This window comes from Vipera berus (genome assembly GCF_964194415.1).
Source record: "Vipera berus genome assembly, chromosome: Z".
Taxonomy (NCBI): Eukaryota; Metazoa; Chordata; class Lepidosauria; order Squamata; family Viperidae; genus Vipera; species Vipera berus.
The window spans coordinates 78,784,297-78,804,461 of NC_138205.1; the positions used below are offsets into that span (position 1 = coordinate 78,784,297).

General features: G+C 42.6%; 1 protein-coding gene across 1 annotated transcript in view; it reads left to right on the forward strand.

Annotated features, from left to right (window-relative positions):
- LARS2 (leucyl-tRNA synthetase 2, mitochondrial) overlaps window positions 1-12,350 on the forward strand; it is a 91,089-nt gene extending 78,739 nt beyond the window's left edge. The window contains exons 20-21 of the mRNA XM_081344617.1: window positions 1,963-2,090; window positions 11,285-12,350. Coding sequence (XP_081200743.1) covers window positions 1,963-2,090; window positions 11,285-11,464 — 308 coding nt within the window. The 3' untranslated portion in view covers window positions 11,465-12,350. The remainder of the gene's footprint in view (window positions 1-1,962; window positions 2,091-11,284) is intronic.
- The last annotated feature ends 7,815 nt before the right edge of the window (window positions 12,351-20,165 follow it).

The following is a 20,165-nucleotide window of genomic DNA, read 5'->3' on the forward strand; positions in this document are numbered from 1 at the left end:
CATACATCTCCTCTTGGAAAGTATTTGTTTTTTCTTGGTATATTCTTTCTGCAGATCTCTGATTTTCCATGATAGCCAAAAATCAGGATTTTCTTTCTCTGCAAACAACTGTAGAGTCACAATTGAGTAGGTATTTATAATGCAGAAAGGTCAATATTTTTCATAAGGTTTATAATTCTTACTTTGTTGATAGCCCAAAATGTTTTCTTTTTTGTCACAGCTGTTCTCTGTTATTAAGACATTGAAGGTCACCAAACCAAATTATCTTTTCTTTGCCAGTTCCTATATTGGAGCAACTACTGTTGTATATTTTCATCCACCACTAGATGTCAGCACCAGTTCGTTTTTCAGTTTTCAAAATAAACAATAGCTTTTTTCTGTTTTCATGATTTAAAAAGAAAATCTTAACAAATTCCACCAATTTCAAACTTGTCCAGATTTAGGTCTTATATTAATTTCATTTCAATATATTTCTGTCCCCCATAAAAAGTTAAATTTGCCACTTCCATCTGTAGGAGGGTGGGGCAAAAATCTCCCTCCTTCTCACTTTCAGAGGCTTTTTGCTTCTTGGGGTTTTTTTCCCCCAGCAAATCAATTATCAATTAGAAGAGAGAAAATCAAAGTTCTTACCCAGTTCCAATCACGTTGTTTACAGTCAGCTTAAAATTGTGTTTTTGGGCTTCAGATGCTTGTAGCTTGGGCTAGACTCTGGAGTGAAGCTAGCCTTTCTTCTGCTGGTTTCTGGAGGGCTTTCCCTGGATGACCAGATCAACCGCTATCTCTCCAGAAGTCAGCAGGTCACCCCTCCTTTATTGCCTCTCCGGGGTGAGTTTAGGCCCATTTAGGATCCCCAAACAGAAAAAAAAATCAGCCATAGGGTGTGGAGCCCTGTGATCCCTCGGCTGCTGTGCCACTGCGCAAAACCGGAAGCTTGATTTTGAGTTTTTTTAAGTGCTATGCATATCATAAGCTTCTGCAAAGTTTAAGACAATCATTTTTTAATCTGTCAAGTATTCCAAAACTTGTTTTAAAAAGCAAAAAAGGTCGACATTTTTGGTCTCACTCTTTCTTGAGAGCCCCAAATAGCAGTTTGTCTCATTTTATGCCATGTAATTAATCTCTGAGAAAGTAAATTTAGGAATGCATATTTTATTAAATTCTAGGATCAAATCTAGTGGTTATGTTTTATAATCCTTTTTTGTTTTTAAGACACAGAGCCATCACCCTTTTTTTCAGCTAAATGCATGATTTTCTAATAGTAAAATGATTATATATATTTTCACTTCCCTCTCTAGATGTAATCTCAGATTCTTTGAATGTTCAGTTTTTGGTCTATTAGCTCATCAGTATAAAACAAACTACCAGCATTTTCACTCTAGCATCTGTAAAACTTAATTAAACAATCTATAAAAATGTTTTTGCCAGTGATTTGTTCTCTAAGCTTGTTTCAATTTACCGGTAGTTTCTGAATGTTTTATTACCAGACTAGGTAACATCACCAGCAGGATTTTCTTGTCCTATTTTCCTTAGTTTATAAATATGCCAGACTGGTCAGTTGGTCATATGATTGGTAGTTCATTTGGAGCTATATTTAAATTCTGAGCAGCTGGTTGGTTGTCTTGTTGATTGGTAGTTCAAAACCAGACCATTTGAACTATCAGTCAACAAGAGAATCAATCAGCTGCTCAGAATTTAAATATATCTCCAAACGACCACCCAATCACATGGCCAACTGATCACCCTGACATGTAAGACATTTATAAGCTAAGGAAAATAGGATAAGAAGATCCTGCTGGCGATGTTATCTAGTCTGCTAACAAAATGTTCAGAAACTAAATTGAAACAAGTTTGGAGAGCAAATCACTGCCAAAATCTAAAACCCGAGCTACAAGTATTTTTTATTATTTCAAAATATAAAAATGTTTTCCTAAATATAAGTAATCTATTGATATTGCATTTCAGGACTGTCACATGTTCCAAACAAACTCTGTACTCATCATCATTGGGACAAAGATATACTACAGCAGCCTTGGCCCACGGTAGATCCTGAATATTTTCAACTGCCAGACATAGTAGAAGTGTCAGTACTGGTGAGTAAATGTATTTTTATTTCAAGAGTGACCAACAAGATATGTGTAAATATTCTTGAATACTCACCACCTCATATTAACTGGGGAAGTATGTGGATGTATGCCTTGTTGCTCATTGTCTTGGAACACTTAGTGCTGCCAAATTGTTACAGTTACCTCCCCAAATATATGTTTCCTCTAAAGCTCAGGAAAATGAGAAGTGCTTAAAAATACATTGCCTTAAAGAACTGAGTATTTATTATTGTTTTCTGGCCACTGCATATTATTGTTTTTAAGTTGCATTAATATGAAAAAGGAACTCCCTGAAGTAATAGGTTTAGGACAGTGTTTAAATGCAAATTCGTAATGCTGATGCTTTCTCTTTTATTGTAAGCTTTCCAAAACATTTTTGGAACACATTTTGATGGTTTTAGGACCTGTTTGAGGATATCATGTAGAAGGTCAATAGCACAGACATGTAAAGCAAGGTGTAGAGAGAAAACTGTAATAATCAGTGAGGTTTCCTTTACATATAGTTTCTTACTCAGATAGATATAGAATATATTCTTATGTATGCCTGCGCAGTTTGTGCTTAATTTTTCTGTCCCTTCAGAAAATGCATGTTTTTTAATCATTAATTTTTGTTATGTCTGCTTACAAGAAATATGTCAAATGTGATGGAGATAAGTAAACATTCAAGCATGTAGAAACATAGATCTGCCCTTTATATTTACATACCTTCTACACAGGGGAATTCTAAAGTATGCCTGATACAACAGTATATTAGCTGATTCTCATAAATATTTTAATAATAATAATAATAATAATAATAATAATAATAATAATAATAATAATAATAATAATAATAATAGAAGTAGTAGTAGTAGTAGTAGTAGTAGTTGGAAGGGACCTTGGAGGTCATCTAGTCCAACCCCCTGCTCAGGCAGGAAACCCTATACCATTTCAGACAATTGGCTGTCCAGTCTCTTCTGAAAAACTTCCAGTGTTGGAGCATTCACCACTTCTGGAGGCAGGTTGTTCCACTGGTTAATTGTTCTAACTGTCAGGAAGTTTCTCCTTAGTTCTAGGTTGCTTCTCTCCTTGACTAGTTTCCATCCATTGCTTCTTGTCCTGCTTTCAGGTGCTTTGGAGAATAGCTTGGCTCCCTCTTCTTTGTGGCAGCCCCTGAGATATTGGGACACTGCTATCATGTCACCCCTCACCCTTCTCTTCATTAAACTACACATACCCAATTCCAGCAACCGTTCCCTATATGTTTTAACCTCCAGTCCCCCAATCATCTTTGTTGCTCTTCTCTGTACCCTTTCTAGAGTCTCGACATCTTTTTTACATCATGGTGACCAAAACTGGATGTAGTATTCCAGGTGTGGCCTGGAATATTCAGTTGTATGTGCATCTCAGTTGTATTCTTCATACAACTGAGATGCATATATTTCAGTTAAGAAATGGGGGAGAAATTAAATTGAAAAGTAACCGAGATTGACTGGTTCCTTGCTTCGAACCCGTAAAAGGCTGAGAAATCTTGGTTTTCCTTATCTGATATTTATCTAGTTATTAGACCTAGTATTTTCATCGAAATGTCATGGGAACGCAGATAGTTGTTAGCTTCTTGAAGGGACTTCAGGAGTTTCTCAGATCTGTGGCAGGCAGTTCAGTCTGGTGCCTGATGGACTATTGGCAACAATAGATAAGTCAGGTGCTGGACTCTATTGCCCTGGAACTGTTGTTGTTTTTTTCTAAGTGTCAATCTTGACTGGCATCTTGGTTTACTGAGACCCTCCAGGGAATGAAATGGCAGAAATGATACTTGGAGCACTACTGAAGAAAGAAAAAAAAACCAAAGTCATCCAAGCACAGATACTTGAGCCTACACTGTGTTGATGTGGGAGGCAAAGTATCTGGCAATAAACCTGACCAGAAGCTCTGTTTAGTGTATTTCACTCCTTAAAGAGGCATCATCATTGGATGCTGTGAACAGTTTGTACAGCTCTTTGCTAACGAGCTGGCGCACCCACTGAGAATGCCCTCCCCCTGGGGGCCACCAGCCGACATTCCTTGAGCGGTGGCACCCTGAGGAGGCCCTCTCTGTGGGAGCGCACAGGACGGTGGGGTGTTGACATTGGCAGAAGGTGCTCCCGTAGGTAGTCCGGACCCATGTCATGTAGGGCTTTGTATGTCATTGTTAGCACCTTGAATTTCACTCGGAAGGCAACCGGAAGCCAGTGCAGCTCACGGAGGAGAGGTGTGATATGGGAGTATCGGGAGGCCCCCAAAAGTGTCCGTGCCGCTGCACTTTGCACCAGCTGAAGCTTCCGAGTGGATCTCAAGGGCAGCCCCATGTAGAGAGCGTTACAGTAGTCTAGGCGAGAGGTCACAAGGGCATGGGTGACTGTACGTAAGGCATCCAGGTCCAGATAAGGTCGTAGTTGGCACACCAGTCGAACCCGGGAGAAGGCCCCCTTGGTCACAGCTCCTATGTGATCTTCCAGGGATAGCTGCGAGTCTAGGAGGACACCCAGGTTGCGGGCCCTATCAACAGGGGGTAGTAACTCATCCCCGATGTTAAGGGGTGGAATGATCTGAGTATCCTGGCTTGCCGGTACGTACAGCCATTCAGTCTTGTCCGGGTTGAGTTGAAGCCTGTTCCTCCCCATCCATTCCCGGACCGCTTTCAGGCAGCGGGACATCACGTCGAGGGCATCACTGATGCTGTTTGGAGTTGAGATGAAAAGCTGGGTGTCATCAGCATACTGATGGTACCCTACTCCAAAGCTACGAATGATCTCACCCAGCGGTTTCATGTAGATGTTGAACAGGAGAGGCGAGAGGATCGACCCCTGAGGGACTCCGCAAACGAGAGGCCTCGGGGTCGACCTCTGTCCCCCTGCCAGCACCGACTGCGAGCGACCCTGGAGAAAGGAGGAGAACCAACGCAGAACCGTGCCTCCCACTCCCAGTCCCCTGAGGCGCCGCAGCAAGATACCATGGTCGATGGTATCGAAAGCCGCCGAAAAGTCTAATAAGACTAGGACAGAGGAATGGCCCCTGTCCCGGGCTCTCCAGAGATCATTCATCAGAGCGACCAATGCCGTCTCCGTGCTGTAGCCCGGCCTGAAGCCCGATTGGCACGGGTCTAGATAAACCGCTTCATCCAGGACCTGAGGAAGTTGATGCGCCACCACGCTCTCAACAACCTTCGCAAGGAAGCAAAGATTGGAGACTGGACGAAAGTTATTCAATGAGGATGGGTCCAAGGTGGGCTTCTTGAGGAGAGGTCTCACCACCGTCTCCTTCAAGGCGGTGGGGAAGTGACCCTCACTCAGAGAAGCAGAGATGACCGCCAGAAACCAGCCTCGTGTCCCCTCTCGAGCCGCATAAGCCAGCCAGGAAGGGCACGGGTCCAGTAAGCATGTGGAGGAGCTCAACCTCCTCATAATCCTGTCCACTTCCTTAGGAGTCACAGGATCAAATTCCTCCCAGATGACGTCGACAAGACTGTCCATGTCCTTTTCTTCCAACTCTGCCCAGTTGGAGTCCAGGCCGGTTCGAATCCGAGCGATGTTATCCAACAGATATTGACCGAATTCCTCGGCTCGACCCTGCAAGGGTTCCTCCCTCACCTCTTGGTTCAGTAGGGAGCGAGCCACTCTGAACAAGGCAGCCGGGCGATTATCTGCGGACGCGATGAGGGTGGAAAAGTAGCTGGATTTTGCCACCCTTATCGCTGCGAGATAAGACCTGGTGAGGATTCTTAGTCGCAATCGGTCGGATTCGGATCGACTGGATCTCCAACGGCTCTCTAGGCCCCGTCTCCGACGCTTCATCTCCCGGAGCTCCGCGGTGAACCATGGGGCTCGCTGGGATCTGCGCCGGGTCAGAGGCCGCAGGGGTACAACTCGGTCCAGAGCCTCCGTGGCTGCCTTTTCCCAGGCTTCCACTAAGGCATCCGCCGAGCTGTGAGCAGGGAGTGCATGTGGGTCCCCAAGCGCTGCCTGGAACCTATCAGGGTCCATTAGGCGCCTAGGGCGGTACCATCTGGTCGGCACCGTGCACCCACGGCGGGGGGTGGCAAAGGGGAAGTCTAGCCGTAGGAGGTGATGATCGGTCCATGACAGGGGCGTAACGGTCGTGGCGCCCCCACCGATATCATCACGCCACCGTCCAGACAAGAATACCAAGTCGGGGGTGTGGCCTCCCTCATGAGTCGGTCCAGAAATTATTTGCGACAGGTCCATGGCCGCCATGGAAGCCATGAACTCCCGAGCTAGTTCGGACGATCCTCCCAGGGACGGTAGGTTAAAGTCGCCCAAGACCATGAGTTTTGTGAATTCAAACACCAACCCTGAGAGGACATCGAGTAGCTTGGGCAGGGCTGCCGCTGCACGATTAGGTGGTAGGTACGTCAGCAGCAGGCCCAACTGCGCCCCCGGGCCGTATCTCAGAAGGAGAGACTCACACCCGACAATCTGAGGGACGGTGGTCTCTCGCGGGCTAAGGGACTCCCTGATGATAACTGCCACTCCCCCGCCCCTCCCATGGGCCCGAGGCTGGTGCAGCACCTGGAAACCTGGCGGGCAGAGGTCAACCAGAGGGACACCACCCTCAGGGCCCAGCCAGGTTTCCGTGATGCAAGCCAGGTCCGCGTGCTCGCTCTCCACTAGGTCACGAACGAGGTGAGCCTTGTTAGCTACAGACCTGGCATTTAGGTAGACCAGCCTGAGCATAGGAGGCTGCACACCTTCGCTCCCGGGTCCTCGGGGGAAGTACAGAGGGTCAGAGCGTCTCACCGCTTGTACAGAGCGGAGATGACTCTCCCGGTGACGATATGGCCCTCTACTTGTGCACCTTCTGCCGTTCCCCACCATCCTGGGAATTGGCTGTTCGTCAGCTCGCCACTGGGCTTTGTCGGCGACTGGTCCTCGTTCTCCACCTTCGCGAATGGTCGTAGGCCTGGCCTTCGCTATGGTAGCTGGAAGGCCCGCCTTCCCCGAACAACCATAGTCTTTTCCCGCCCCCCTCCCTAACCCGACAAAGAACTTAACTAGGAACTTACCCAGGGGCCTCTTGTTGGACTTGTGTTGGAGGCCCCTGACCCTGCCTGGCCATCTCTCAGAGGCCCAATGGTCGGGCCCGTCATCGAGATTCGATGTATTGTAGGCGGGACGCACCCAGGAGAGGGGGGAACTCCTGAGGGCGAGTAGGTCTGTGCTCGAATATTGGAGAAGCATAGAGTTACAGGTTTTTTTTTTGGGAAGGCGGTCCCCTGGGTGGAGAATTGGGAGGAGGGTCGAGTTGGGTAGGTGGGTATCTGGACCGTCACCCATCCACTGCCACTTGGCTGGGTGAACCCCAGAAGCAGGCCACTCCCCATCCTCTCACGATGGGTTGTGACTCTGCTTCCGGGGGTGGTCCAGGAACCACTCTGGGTGAAGCATACCCCATAGAGCTCTCACCTCTATGGGGCTGCAGGTGTAAGGTCAAGCCACTCTGCCACCGTGGCTTGCACCCAGGCCCATCATGTCCTGTGGGGCGAGGGAGGGCAGGGGGGTTGAGAGCTGGTGGAGGCAAGATGATGATGGCCTCGGTGGTCTAGTCGCCGCTATCTCCACTGGTCAGCTGCATCGTGGCGTCTTGGTTGTAGATCGGCACGGAGACACCGTCGGCACCCAGGGTGCGGGCCGGATACGCCATGCCGCGTCTAGTAGTGCTGCCGTCGAGGGTTCTTGGTAAAGGTGGTTGACCGGGGTCTGGAGAAGCTTACGCTGCTGACGCTTTCGCTGCTGCTCCGCTGCATAGCTGCTCCCCGGATCCGCTGGTCCACGGCGTCTCCCTGATGTGGATCGGAAGTGCTGCCGCCTAGGGCTAGGTCAAGGTGGTCGAGGAAGGACGAGGCGCTGGCCCTCACAAGACGGCTGCAGCGGTTCTGGGGTGGGTTGGAGACGCCAGGCCGTTGCTGCTAGCGCCGCTGTCAAAGGCCCCTCGGAGGTGGTCGATCGGGCCCGCATAGCCGGTCTGCGGCGTCTCCTTGATCCCATGGAGACGCCGCCGCTATTCAGGAGCAGGCCAGGAGGTCGAGGCAGAGCAGCAACTCCGGTCCTGCTCAGGGTGGTTGCAGCGGCTGCCTCTTCCGCCGCCTAGCTGATCCATCTGATCCGCGGCGCCTTTCCTGATCTTCACAGATGCCGCCGTTGCCCAGGGGGGCATATCAGGGAGCCGAGGAAGGGCGGAGACGCCGGCCCCACTCCGGATGGCTGCAGCAGCTGCAGCGGCTCAGGGGCGGGTCGGAGGCGCCACACCGCCACTGCCTCCGCCGGTGTTCAGGCCCGTGGGGAGACGACAGACTAGGGCCCCGCGGAGCTCTCACCGCCGCCGTTGCTGACGATGCCGCTGCCTCCGCCACCCAGCTGGTCCGTGGCGCCTCCGTTGATCGCTTGGAGACGCTGCCGCTGCCCGGGAGTCGATCAGGGGGCCGGGGCAGAGCAGAGCCGCCGGCCCCTCCTGGATGGTTGCAGTGGCCCAGGGGCCGGCCGGAGATGCCTCGCCGCCACCGCCACCGTCGCTGCCAGGCTCCTGGGACAGATGGCCAGACTGGGGGCTGGAGAGCCGTCGCCGCCGCTGCTGCTGTCCTCGCTGTCGGTGCCTCCGCCGCACAGCTGATCCGCGGAGACGCCGCCCTTGCCCGGCAGTAGAACAAGCGGTAGAGGCAGGGCGGAGGTGTTGGCCCCATTTACAACGGCCGCCAACGGCCCAGGCGGCGGGGCGGAGATGTCCCGGCGCCCCTACGGCTGATTCGGGAGGCAGCGGGCGGCACAATTGCCCAGCTCATCTGCCCGAACTTCTGACCCCACCCCAGGGGTCCGTTGACATCCCTGGGGGGCTCCTGGGGGGACGCCTTACCATTGGGGGCTACCGAGCTCTCCCCAGCGCGTCCGCCATCTTTGGAGCCGGCAAAAAAAAAATAGCTGAATAGTTGTTGAATGGGTAAGTGAGGACTATCTTTATACAGAGTTCCCATTTGGCACCAGTGTTATTCCTAGATAGGCAGCAAATGAAATACTGGGAGTTGTAATATTTGAAGTAGTACAGTTGTCAACTGACTAACGAACCCAAAAGAAGGGACCTTTAAGGCACTTGAGTCTCAAAAAGGTAAACTTTATTGAGTCACCATTTTGGAACTGAAGAAACAAAACCAGCTCTGGCTTTTCCTGTACAAAAACAGTAGATTCCCTGTCCCCACCCTCCAGATGTTCACATTGTCCAATGGTACAACTTTTTGTTATGAGAACAGTCCATTTCTCCATCAAGCATCTGCAATGGTGACCTTGGTGGCTGGCAGGGTTTCACAGTTCATGAAAGGCTTCTTGGTATCCCATTTCCTCCCTTTGCATTCCACCTGTCCCCCCTGTTTAATAGAAACTAGAAGGCAATATAGTGACACAGATTTTCACACCTCTCCATTTTATGAATGGGCAATGGGATCTGGTACTAAATTGCCATTTTTGGTATCATACACAAAAGTTAGACATAATATTCACATGACAAATAAGAAAATCCAAATATTGTTTTAATAAGGTTCCAAAAGAGAATTGGTACAGCTCACTATTTGTCTCAGTATTCCAGGCTAATGACATGTTGCTTTCCTAGACAATTGTAATTTGGTCTGGGTTGGCATAACATATTCCATTATTTCCATTTGATGCCATTCTATCCCTGCTCATATTTAGCCAAAAGTACCTGTTGGAATAACATAATAAAGGTTGCCACAAATTTTGAATTTTGTGCAGTAGACATAATGAAAGATACATCTATCTGACTGTAGCTCCAGATTTTATTGCAAGGCTGTGTGTTGGCTACAATAGACCTTTTTCAAAAAGTAATTTTATAGTATGAAACGAGACTAAAATACTCTGAAAATAAGTATACAAACTCATATTACAAAATAATATTTATTATCCTTCATTTTATAAGATAAAAATTAAATAGGGTCTTTTTTTAATTAAGAGTTTCTGGAAGCCACTCCTCCAGCCATGGATATATATCTTCTAGTCAGGAGCCTCTTTGATTTGTGTATGTGTGTTTGTGATAAATAAACTAGCAGTAACAGATTCTATGTTTTCAGTAGCAGTATTTGAACTGTTACAAAAATATTTTGTGCTTCACAGTACAGATAGTCCTGACTTAATGACCATTCATTCAATCACTGTTCAAAATTATGACAGTGCTGAACAAATAGTACTTATGACTGCTTGTTGAAGTTACAGTTATTCCAGCAACTCTGTGGTCATGGAATCAAAATTCAAAAGCTAAGGAACCAGCCCACATTCACAATTTCAGCATGTGCTTCAATTCCCTCACCCACCTATTCCCATCCTATCCCTGCTCTCTTAGTTGCCCTGCATTCTGTAGCCACAATTTACCACTGCCACCCCCAGCTAATAATTATCTTGAAGTTTTACCATTGTTGGCACGAAATTTAGGTGCTGTGTGAAGCACCACCTATACTACTACCTTTCCTTCGCTGGCTACTGCCTACTCCATCCCCAGACTATTTGGCAGATAAGGTACTTCTGCCTTGCTGTGCTCACATCCCAGAGTTATATATGTCCTCCCCCAATGTCTAGATCCTTGGACAGTAGCGGGAGGAAGAAAATGGTAAAAATCAGGAGGGCAGGGGTAGGCAGTGGCAGTGGAGTGTAGGACATCCAAGGGGACGGATAGGGTGGGGGAGATAGGAAGGTGGAGAAATTGAAGTGAAGGCAAATGTGGCAGGGTGGCGGAATCTTTTATGCTGAAGAGAGCTCACTGGGCCTAGATGGAAAGGAGGCAGCAGGACAGAACCAGCATTTCACGCAGGGAGAATGTGAGGTCCTCGCCAAGCAACAGCGTAATCCTTGCCTAACAAATGAACCAGCACCACTTGAATTCATGATATCTCTCCCTCCCTCCCTCTCTCTCTCTCCCTCTCTCCCTCCCTCCCCCCTCTCTCTCACACATACACACACACACACACACACACACACACACACTTTTTGCCTAACTATACTTTGCTCAATAATGGAAATTTCAATCCCAATTAGGGTCATTAATTGAGGATTATCTATTACAAACTTGTATAAATTGACTGAAGCTAAAACAAAAGTAAGAAATTTTAGATGCTTTCTTCAGTTTTCACCTGTTTATTTCTTTCTCTTCAGATCAACAATAAACTCTGTGGTAAAGTTAAAGTACCCCAACATGTATCTCGAGATGCAGAAGTAGTTCGTGAACTGGTTGTTCAAAGTGAACTAGGAAGTGAATACCTTCAAGGAAGAACAATTACAAAGTTTTTCTTATCTCCTCGAACTGCCCTCATCAACTTCCTCATCCAGGATTAAGAAGATATTTTCCTAGAATTGTCTGTGTAACTATGACTGTGGCAGAAATAAGGATAAAGATATCCTTATTTCAGGAAAGATCAAAAAAGGAGGCCAAATGACTTCATTCAACAGTTTCAAAAGTTAATAATTTCTCTTAGTAATCTCTATAGATCATATATAATCTTGCATTGCAGACATTCATCCCTAAATACAATGTAAAAGTATATCATGGAAGCCAAAATTAAAATGAAATTAAATATGGCAAAAATTCCATAATTCTGCTTTGTCACTTAAAATCTGGTTTCATTCAACATCACAATTGAATTTTTATCTATTAAGGAGAACAATTGGACCTATTTATGCTATGAAAGGATCATTAAAATGAATGAATGAGCCTGCATTTGTGATTAGCTCATGATTGTTTTTGAACTATCATGGATACATATAATGCTTACATTTCAAATAATTTCAGCTCTTAATTATGATACCTATGTTAGCAGTTTTCGATTGTGACAATTATCTAAGAATATTTCCAAGTGTAAGGGTTCCATGAATCTCTATTCTCCCTATCAATTTCTCTCTTCCGCCTGAGAAAAATAATAAGCAACCCAATGTTCAAACATCAAAAAGTTTTAATTGTAATGTAAAATCATATAATACAATAAGAAATTATAGGATTTGCAGTCATAAACATGCTTATTTCAAAGGTACATGTATTGAAAAATGGTAGACAAATTGCTTTCTAAGGTTCCACTTGGAAAAAAGTTTTAATGACTTTTGTAGAGCTACCTATGACAACTATATGTAAATGTTAGTACTAAATTAAATAATAAGCTGTGATCAAGAAAACTTTCATATAAGGAAAAATTTGCAGTTCAGCTCACCATCCCAAGAAATATATATACATACACACACACACACACATACATACACACACACACACATACATACATACATTATATATATATATATATATATATATATATATATATATATATATATATATATATATATATATATATATATATATATATATATATATATATATATATATATATATATATATATATATATATATATAGGCACCAAGAGAAAATCTTATCATATATTTCATACCGTGTTGTCTAAAAATTACATTACAAAAAAAATTATAGAATTTATAGAAAAAATTAATAGGTTTGCAGACTATGTTGATTCTCCTTTTCTGCTATTTTAAAAGTAAGCCTTTAAAATTCCATTCTGTAATTTTGGATGCAAGTTTACTTCTCCACCCTCTACAAAAGAATAAATTATTGCTAGTTGGTGATTTAAAAAACACAGTAGACTTCAATGGTAATTGTACAGCTTTCTGAAATTGTATGGCTAGTTAGACATCAGGAAAGAATTTAAATTACTTTTTCAAAAGCAAATCTATTTTTACACTGATGATCAGTCAAAATATATTTTGTCCCAAAATGTTTGCAAAAACAATTAGCACAATCCATGTTTTAATTCAGTTCTACTGAAATAAATAAAACTTATGCAAGAACAGTAGTGTTCCTGCAAAGTTGCCATTTCATTTCAATGAAGCCTGCAATAAAGAAGTTTCTGGTGGATCATACTTATTTTGCTAATGGATTTTCTACGTGCAAAGTCTGTTCTAGTTGTGTGTGTATAAAAAAGCAAAGATGAAGCAATATTATCACTTCAGAAATTTCTTTGTATGAAAAGCATATAAAATCTACAACTAGTCCAGCCTTCAAAGACATCCTGGGAATTAGCTGCATTTACTGTTCCTGAAATCTGTTATGGATGGGTATATTAGACGAACAACAACAGGCTTAACAATTGGCTTAACAATTTTTCAGACAAAGATTCCAAAAAAAGAAAAAAGGGAATGAATCACAGCACCAATTATTATTTGCAAAATACAGATTACATAAACTATAATTAGTTCCATTTTCCATATTGACATTTGTCTGCAAACTGTTTAACTGAATTCTCCATCCCCACAGGTTATGTCTAGTAAAGTTTGTTCTGAATAACGATATCTAGAAATTAAAAGTCAAAAGTTAAGAACAAGAATCTAGATTAATAGTGTGTGCAATTAGATGACAGTGCAACCAATCCAGCTGCAATAGCAAAACGATGGGCAATTCTCCATGATACTAAAAACATGATTTAGAAAGAAGTGCCAAAGGCAGTTTAACACAAAATTTAACACAAAATTTCCCTCACTAAGAATAAAACCATCCTCACTAACCAGTCCAGTCCTTCATTTAAGGATGGCCCTAGACCCTCTTTTGGTTCCTCATTACCCATGTGGATGGAGGGAATTGCTTGGGCTCAAATATGCTAAATCTCTGGCAGGAAAAGAAGTGAAACTTCAAGGCTCCTACTGAATCAGGCCATTAGGGGTTCATTTTTATATTGCTTGTTAATAGTTTCAAATATGCAGCTGTTACTTGGTCAATAAACCAGACTTATTTTTGTTTCAGCCCCATAAACCCTCTCTTTGCTTTCATTAATACTTCACAGATAAAGATTATAGTTTTCCAATAATGCAGACAGTTTATCTGAGGAATTCTGAGAGTTGCAATCTGGACATCTTGAAGGTTCCAAGACTGAGAAACACTGCTGTTGATAAATCAATGGAACTAAAAGAAGTGAATGGAAAAGATTATCTCCCATTTCCTCCTAAGACTGAAAGAATTAAATAGTTGCACATCTGAATCTGGGATTCCCCTGCCCTAATTCAAGTGAAAAGATGGGAAATAACAAATTCAAGCCCATTCCCACCACGCTGGCTCTGGAATTCTGGGATTTGAAGTCTTAAAATGAGGTTGAGAAACATTGCTTTAGTTTAGAGATGGGCAGAATCTTCCTTGGATCTCACTTTTCTGTTTACAGTTAATCCCTTTCATTTCCCTAAAAAAAGACCACATGTACTCTTCCTCTTCCACATTCCTCAAAGTAGAAGTGATTACAGCAATTACATTTCTCACAAGACAAAAATAATATTTAGATTTTATGTTTGGGGAGTTTACTTCCTTAGCATTTTAAATTGTTTTTTTAAAATTTTATTAAATATACATTTAAATTGTTTTAAGTGTCATCTGGCATATTCTCTATGGAACCCCAATAGGCCTGTAATTAATAGTCTTGTCTTTTAGAATTAAATGGGCCAAGACATTTTAATAAGCAGGCAATAGGCAGCACAATATTCACACTCCTCCATAATTAAAACACTTTTTAAAAATCATTTCACAAGATAAACGAAGACTCAAAATGTTTGTATTCAGAAAGTATGGAAAATTCTAGAAAATGTGGCAGTGGATAAATTCTCACTAGGAGGAAAAATTATGAACCTTTTAAAAAACACTGGATACACATAGAACTAAATATTGAAAAGAAAAGGGATAAAAGAGCCAGTTTGGTATAGTGGTTATGTGCTGGCCTAGATACCAGGACCCTCGCTGTCAATTTAGGAAGTTGGAAATGTCAGGAAGATGGACATCACTCCCACTTCCATCACCTGTGGTCATTCCGTTTGTTTAGATAAGGAAAGATCTCTGAAATTATGACTTAATGGGATACAGATTGTCATGTTATTATTAACGGCCTGAAGGAAGAGATTGAGAGAATATTGATTGAATCCCCAGATGACACAAAATTCACAAGAATGGATAATATTTTAGAATAGAAAATGAGGTTTTAAAAATACAATACCTTGACAGGAAAAAAAAATTTCAAAGGCAGAAGTGTGAAATGGAGAAAATCTGACTTGATAGTCAAACATATAAAAAGATCAAGATGTTCCTGTAGACTGAACACCAGCCAATAACATGACCCAGTTGCTAAAATGACAAATGCTATTTTGGGATGTACTCACAGGAGCAGAGTCCAGATCATGAGATGGGATTTTTTCCGTTCTACTAGGTCACTATGCTCATTTTTGGGCTCCATAGTTTTCAAAATAGTAGTAATACAGCTAGAAAGGACATCAAAAAATGAAATTGGAAGAGGGCTGTCAAGATGGTGAGGAAGTTGGAAATCACATCCTTGAAGCATAATTAAAGAAACTATGCATAACATACAGAAAAGGAGACTGAGGAAGAGATTCAATTGTAGCTTTCAAATACTGAACAATTGTCTTGTAGATGAAGGATTGGGCTTGTTCATTTTTGTGGCAGAACCACTGAGTTCAAACTATAAAGGAAGAATTTTTATTTACAAGAAAGTCTTTAGCTCCACATGAATTTGCATAATTTATTTTGATGTATAATGGCTTTTCTCGATGCAGATTTTTAAAATTTCTATTCAAACTTCTGGTTAGATATTGGTTAGAAATTCATAACAGCAGAGTTGTCAGTTGATGAAACAAATTACCTTGTGAACTGGATTGTTCCTTTTCATTGGAGATTTCAGAATCTGGATAGCTATCTGTCCCAAGTGCTTTAGAGAAACTGCACTGAGGATTTGGACTAGTCTCTGAGGTAACTTTTTGTTCTATGATACCCCATGATTGCCGACAATATTGACGCACGTCTTGGTGACAGATATGGGACAAAATGGTTCACATCAGCCAAAATGAAATTTAATTTCAGCTATTTAGTGTTGAAACTGGTTCGTGATTTAACAGCAATTATATGTCCAAATATGAATGTTCCCAAGTATAAATAATGCTGTCTGCTTGAGTCCAGTTCCAGAAATATTTCTGTCAGTTGGTCACATGCATTCCAGTGGGCGGATCTGGCATGCCAAGGCACAATTTCACTTTGTCTTTAAAACTAAGACAGAGCAATCAGTTGCCCTCCAGGAAAGCAGTGAAATTCTTTAAATTCCTCTTTAGAAAAGGGTTGTGTTTGTTCATTGAAGGCTGAAACTAAAATGCTCCCTCTTCACACACCCTAAATCCTTCTCTGGACTATTTTCTGTTCTCTGAACTATGTTCATTATTGTATTGCAAAAGCATGGATTGACTCTTTGTATTAATAAAGAGAGAATTTAAGCCTCTAGCAGTCACTAGGGAAATTAATGAAAGTGTTTATTTCCTGTCCTCATACAGCTAAACAGAAAAAATTAGATTTGAGGGAAAGAAGTAATAATGGTTTGTGACGTGCAACTTGAACACTGAATAGAAATTTTAAAAATCTGCTTTGAGAAAAGCTAATGTTATATATCAAGAATAAATTATGCAAATTCATAAGGGGCCAGAAATATTCTTGTAAACAAAAAGTTAGAAGCTGGGGCTTTGTAGCATCCCAACTACTCCATTTGTTTTATTTCAATTCAAATTCACTTAGATGTCAAATTCTATTGTTCTAGAATATTGGCCATGCTGATTAGATCTGATACCAGTGCAGAGATATCATAATATCTGAGACTCCTTCATATCATTGGAATTTATTAAATTTATATGGCTGCCTATCTTAAATGTATGGTTCTGAAAGGTTAAAAAGCAAAAACAGAATAAAAACAATAAGCTAAAACTATACATGTCATAAACAGTGGCCAGGCAACAATTTATAACAAGCATCCATTCAATATAGCCAAAGACCAGGCTCATTCACAGTGCCAGAGCACCATATTAATGAACAGAACGATGATTTTTAAAAAGTCTCCAAAAAGTCTTCCAACAAGTATTGGAAGATCAAAATTGAAAACCAATATGCAAAAATAGGCTGCTAGAAGAGGAAGTTCTCCATTTAATTTGTAAGAGTATAGCTCAGAGGTTGTCTCCCAAAAAAATAGTTTATGGAAATGTTGTTCCCAGGGGCTTAAATTTATAGGAAAAGGTGGGGGTGGGGGTGGGGGTGCGCGCAAAGGGGAATGTAGTCTGTGGAATGTGTATGTGTGTTATGTTATTCTAATGATCTAACAGTTCATCCGAAATTCATTAAAAGTGTTTGCTGAAATGTGTTAATTTCTCCCTTTTACATCTTAAATGTGTTAAATTTCTGCTTCCTTGTTTTGGGTTATTGGATTTTTTTTTCATATGCTCAAGGAATGAAGTATTTTCTGGGGAGGGGGTTCCTGTTGACTTGTTGAATCACTCCTGCTGCTGCCTGTTATTTTGATACCTGGTGCCACTCATTCTTTTGGATGCAATGGTTAGTCTTGCAGTTTGGTTTTGAATAGCTTTTCCCTACAATGTTTCTCAACACTTGCCAGAAGGTAAAATTTAAAGGACATTTTATGGGGGTAAAAGAAGCAAACAGAAGAAAATCAAATCTAACACAAGTACTGACTTAGTGTAAAACTCTTCCTCCTAAAGGGCAAATTTTTGCAAAAGTCTTTGCACAGAAAATTCTACATATAAAAAGTTTCCCGTAAGGCAGCCATGTTTGTTTATTTAGTTAATTGATTTGTACAGCCACCCATCTTAACAAGGGTGTCTGAGAAGCAAACAATATCAAAATGCAAACAAAAACATGTAGAAAACTTAAAATATATAACAGCCAAGAAAGTATCACAGGGCAAAATTGCTAAAACAACCAGGAGATGGCTTGGGCACAGAAGTAGATACTTACGGGCCATAAAAGGCCAGCAGCCTCCTCCTCTGATCTCTGGTGGATGAGTTCTACATGTTATTGTATTGCCTGAATGAGCTTCTGTACAATAAATCTGAATTGAGAAGCTAAAAATAAAATTATTATTTAATAATAAAATGTCTTTGAAGAAATAAGCATTATTACTTTAGATAATTTTCTGTTCTGTTCTAATAAATTCCTAAAAGTATGCTTCCAATTTTCATGACTATCTGTTCCTTTGACTCTACTCCCTTTTCCTATCTCATTTAGGCAAACACAATGACTTGTTTGACTAAGAAAACAGTAAAATGAAAGCTGTGTTGGAGAAGAATTATGTTACTTTACAGTGGTAAAAAAATAGTAGTCTAGTACAGGGCTTTTCAACCAGTGGTACGGGTACCACCTGTGATACATTGGCACCTGGCAGGTGATACACGACCCTCCTATAAAAGTAGCGGGTGAGGGGAATAAGCTGAATCGGTGGCAGCACTGCACAAGCCTGAGCGAGAGATGGGTGGAGCTCCAGGGCTGTCAGGGCTCAGTGGAAGTGCTAGGATCAGCACTTCTTCAGGGCTGTCAGGGCTCAGCGGAAGCACCAGGCTCAGCGCCAGGCTCCAGCTGGAGCTTGGTGCTGATCCTGGCACTTCTGAGCCCAGAAGAAGCACCGATCAGCTGGAATGTTTCAGCATCTCCAGGGTCTTGTGATTTACATTCAGATGTTTGGCAACTGATTCATATTTACAACGGTCACGGTGTCTCAGAGTCATGTGAAGTGACCAAAACCTGCTGCAACCACCCAGCAGACAGGGGGAGTAAAAACCAAACAACCCCCACCCCACCCCCGCTGCCAATCTTCAACAGAAATGCTCACAACCATGAAAACCTTGGACAGGAGGAAGAGCGCCGCCAGGTAGGCAGGCAGGTGTCTTGCTCGGCTGTGGCTTGGGGGGCACTTTTTTAAGTCCCATTGTAACTTCAAACAGTCACTAAGCGAACTGTTGTAAGTTGAGGACTACCTGTACTTCATCACTTTTTTCTTTCTTTTTTTTGGTCATCAAGTTTTTGACGCCTTGCTAGGAGACTGGTGGTACATGGATGTTGCCATATCCTAAAAGAGGTACAATGGGTGAAAAGGTTGAAAAGACCTGGTCTAGTAGCACCTTTTCCTACAAATCAATTCTAAGGCATAAGAATTTGTGAGCAGGACTTCCGGTTTGCCAAGCCAGCTGACATGGATGTCTGGAGGATGGCTCTCATCTTCCATGTCCAGTTTTCGCATCACTGGGGGGGGTCTTAAAAGGGCTGAAGAGCCACCTTGGAGGGGTAACCAGATAGAAGGGCTTTTGCAGAAATGCGGGGCAGCCGCAACCCCCTTCTTAGTGCCTGCATTCCCTTCGTACCGGCAGACGAAAGACTGGCCATAGTAATATGGCCAGTTACTAGGCTGCAGACAGCCAAAGTCAAACTTACCATCAGGCAACATTAAAGCAGCGTGGAAGAGACAGAGGTAAGATTCCTCTCTTATGCTTTAATCTTCTTTTCACCTAAATAAGCTGCTAAGTACCTTCCCCCCTCTGGAGAGGGAGGGGGGAATTCAACCCTTCCTTCAAATAAGCGGCATGTAAGCTCAGGGGTGTTTTTAAAAAAAAGTTAAAAAAAGAAATGGACTAAAAGAAAAGAACTTTCAAAGTACTTGGGGGACACCCAGGGGCTAAACCTGAAATTGCAATCTGACTTTCTCTTTTTAAAAAATCAAGAAAATATTTAAGAAAAACAAGATAAGATTAACCTTGAACACCAGATGTGAAACTTCACCATGGAAGAGTTTCAAAAACAAATCTATGCTATGTGGGAAATATCTTACCAAACCTATCAGTTCCTTTCTACAGCTGGCGATGAAATAAGAGCTTTTGGGAAAGAATTAGAAAGCATCTCGAAGAAACAAACTCAAAACTGTGACTACAACTAATTTATCAGGACAGAACTTAACAGAGGAAATTGAACAATCAAATACATTGGCAGAAGAATTAAATATTCAACAAATACAGACTTTTGAAGATCATAATGGGAAACAGATGGAAAAAAAAGTTTATTCAGTCCAGGACAATTATATCAAGAGGTGAAAATAATGAGAAGATTTGGTGCTGTTAACAGACTCCTCAATTCTTCAAAAATGGAGTCTGGAGGGCTACTTCAATATGATATAA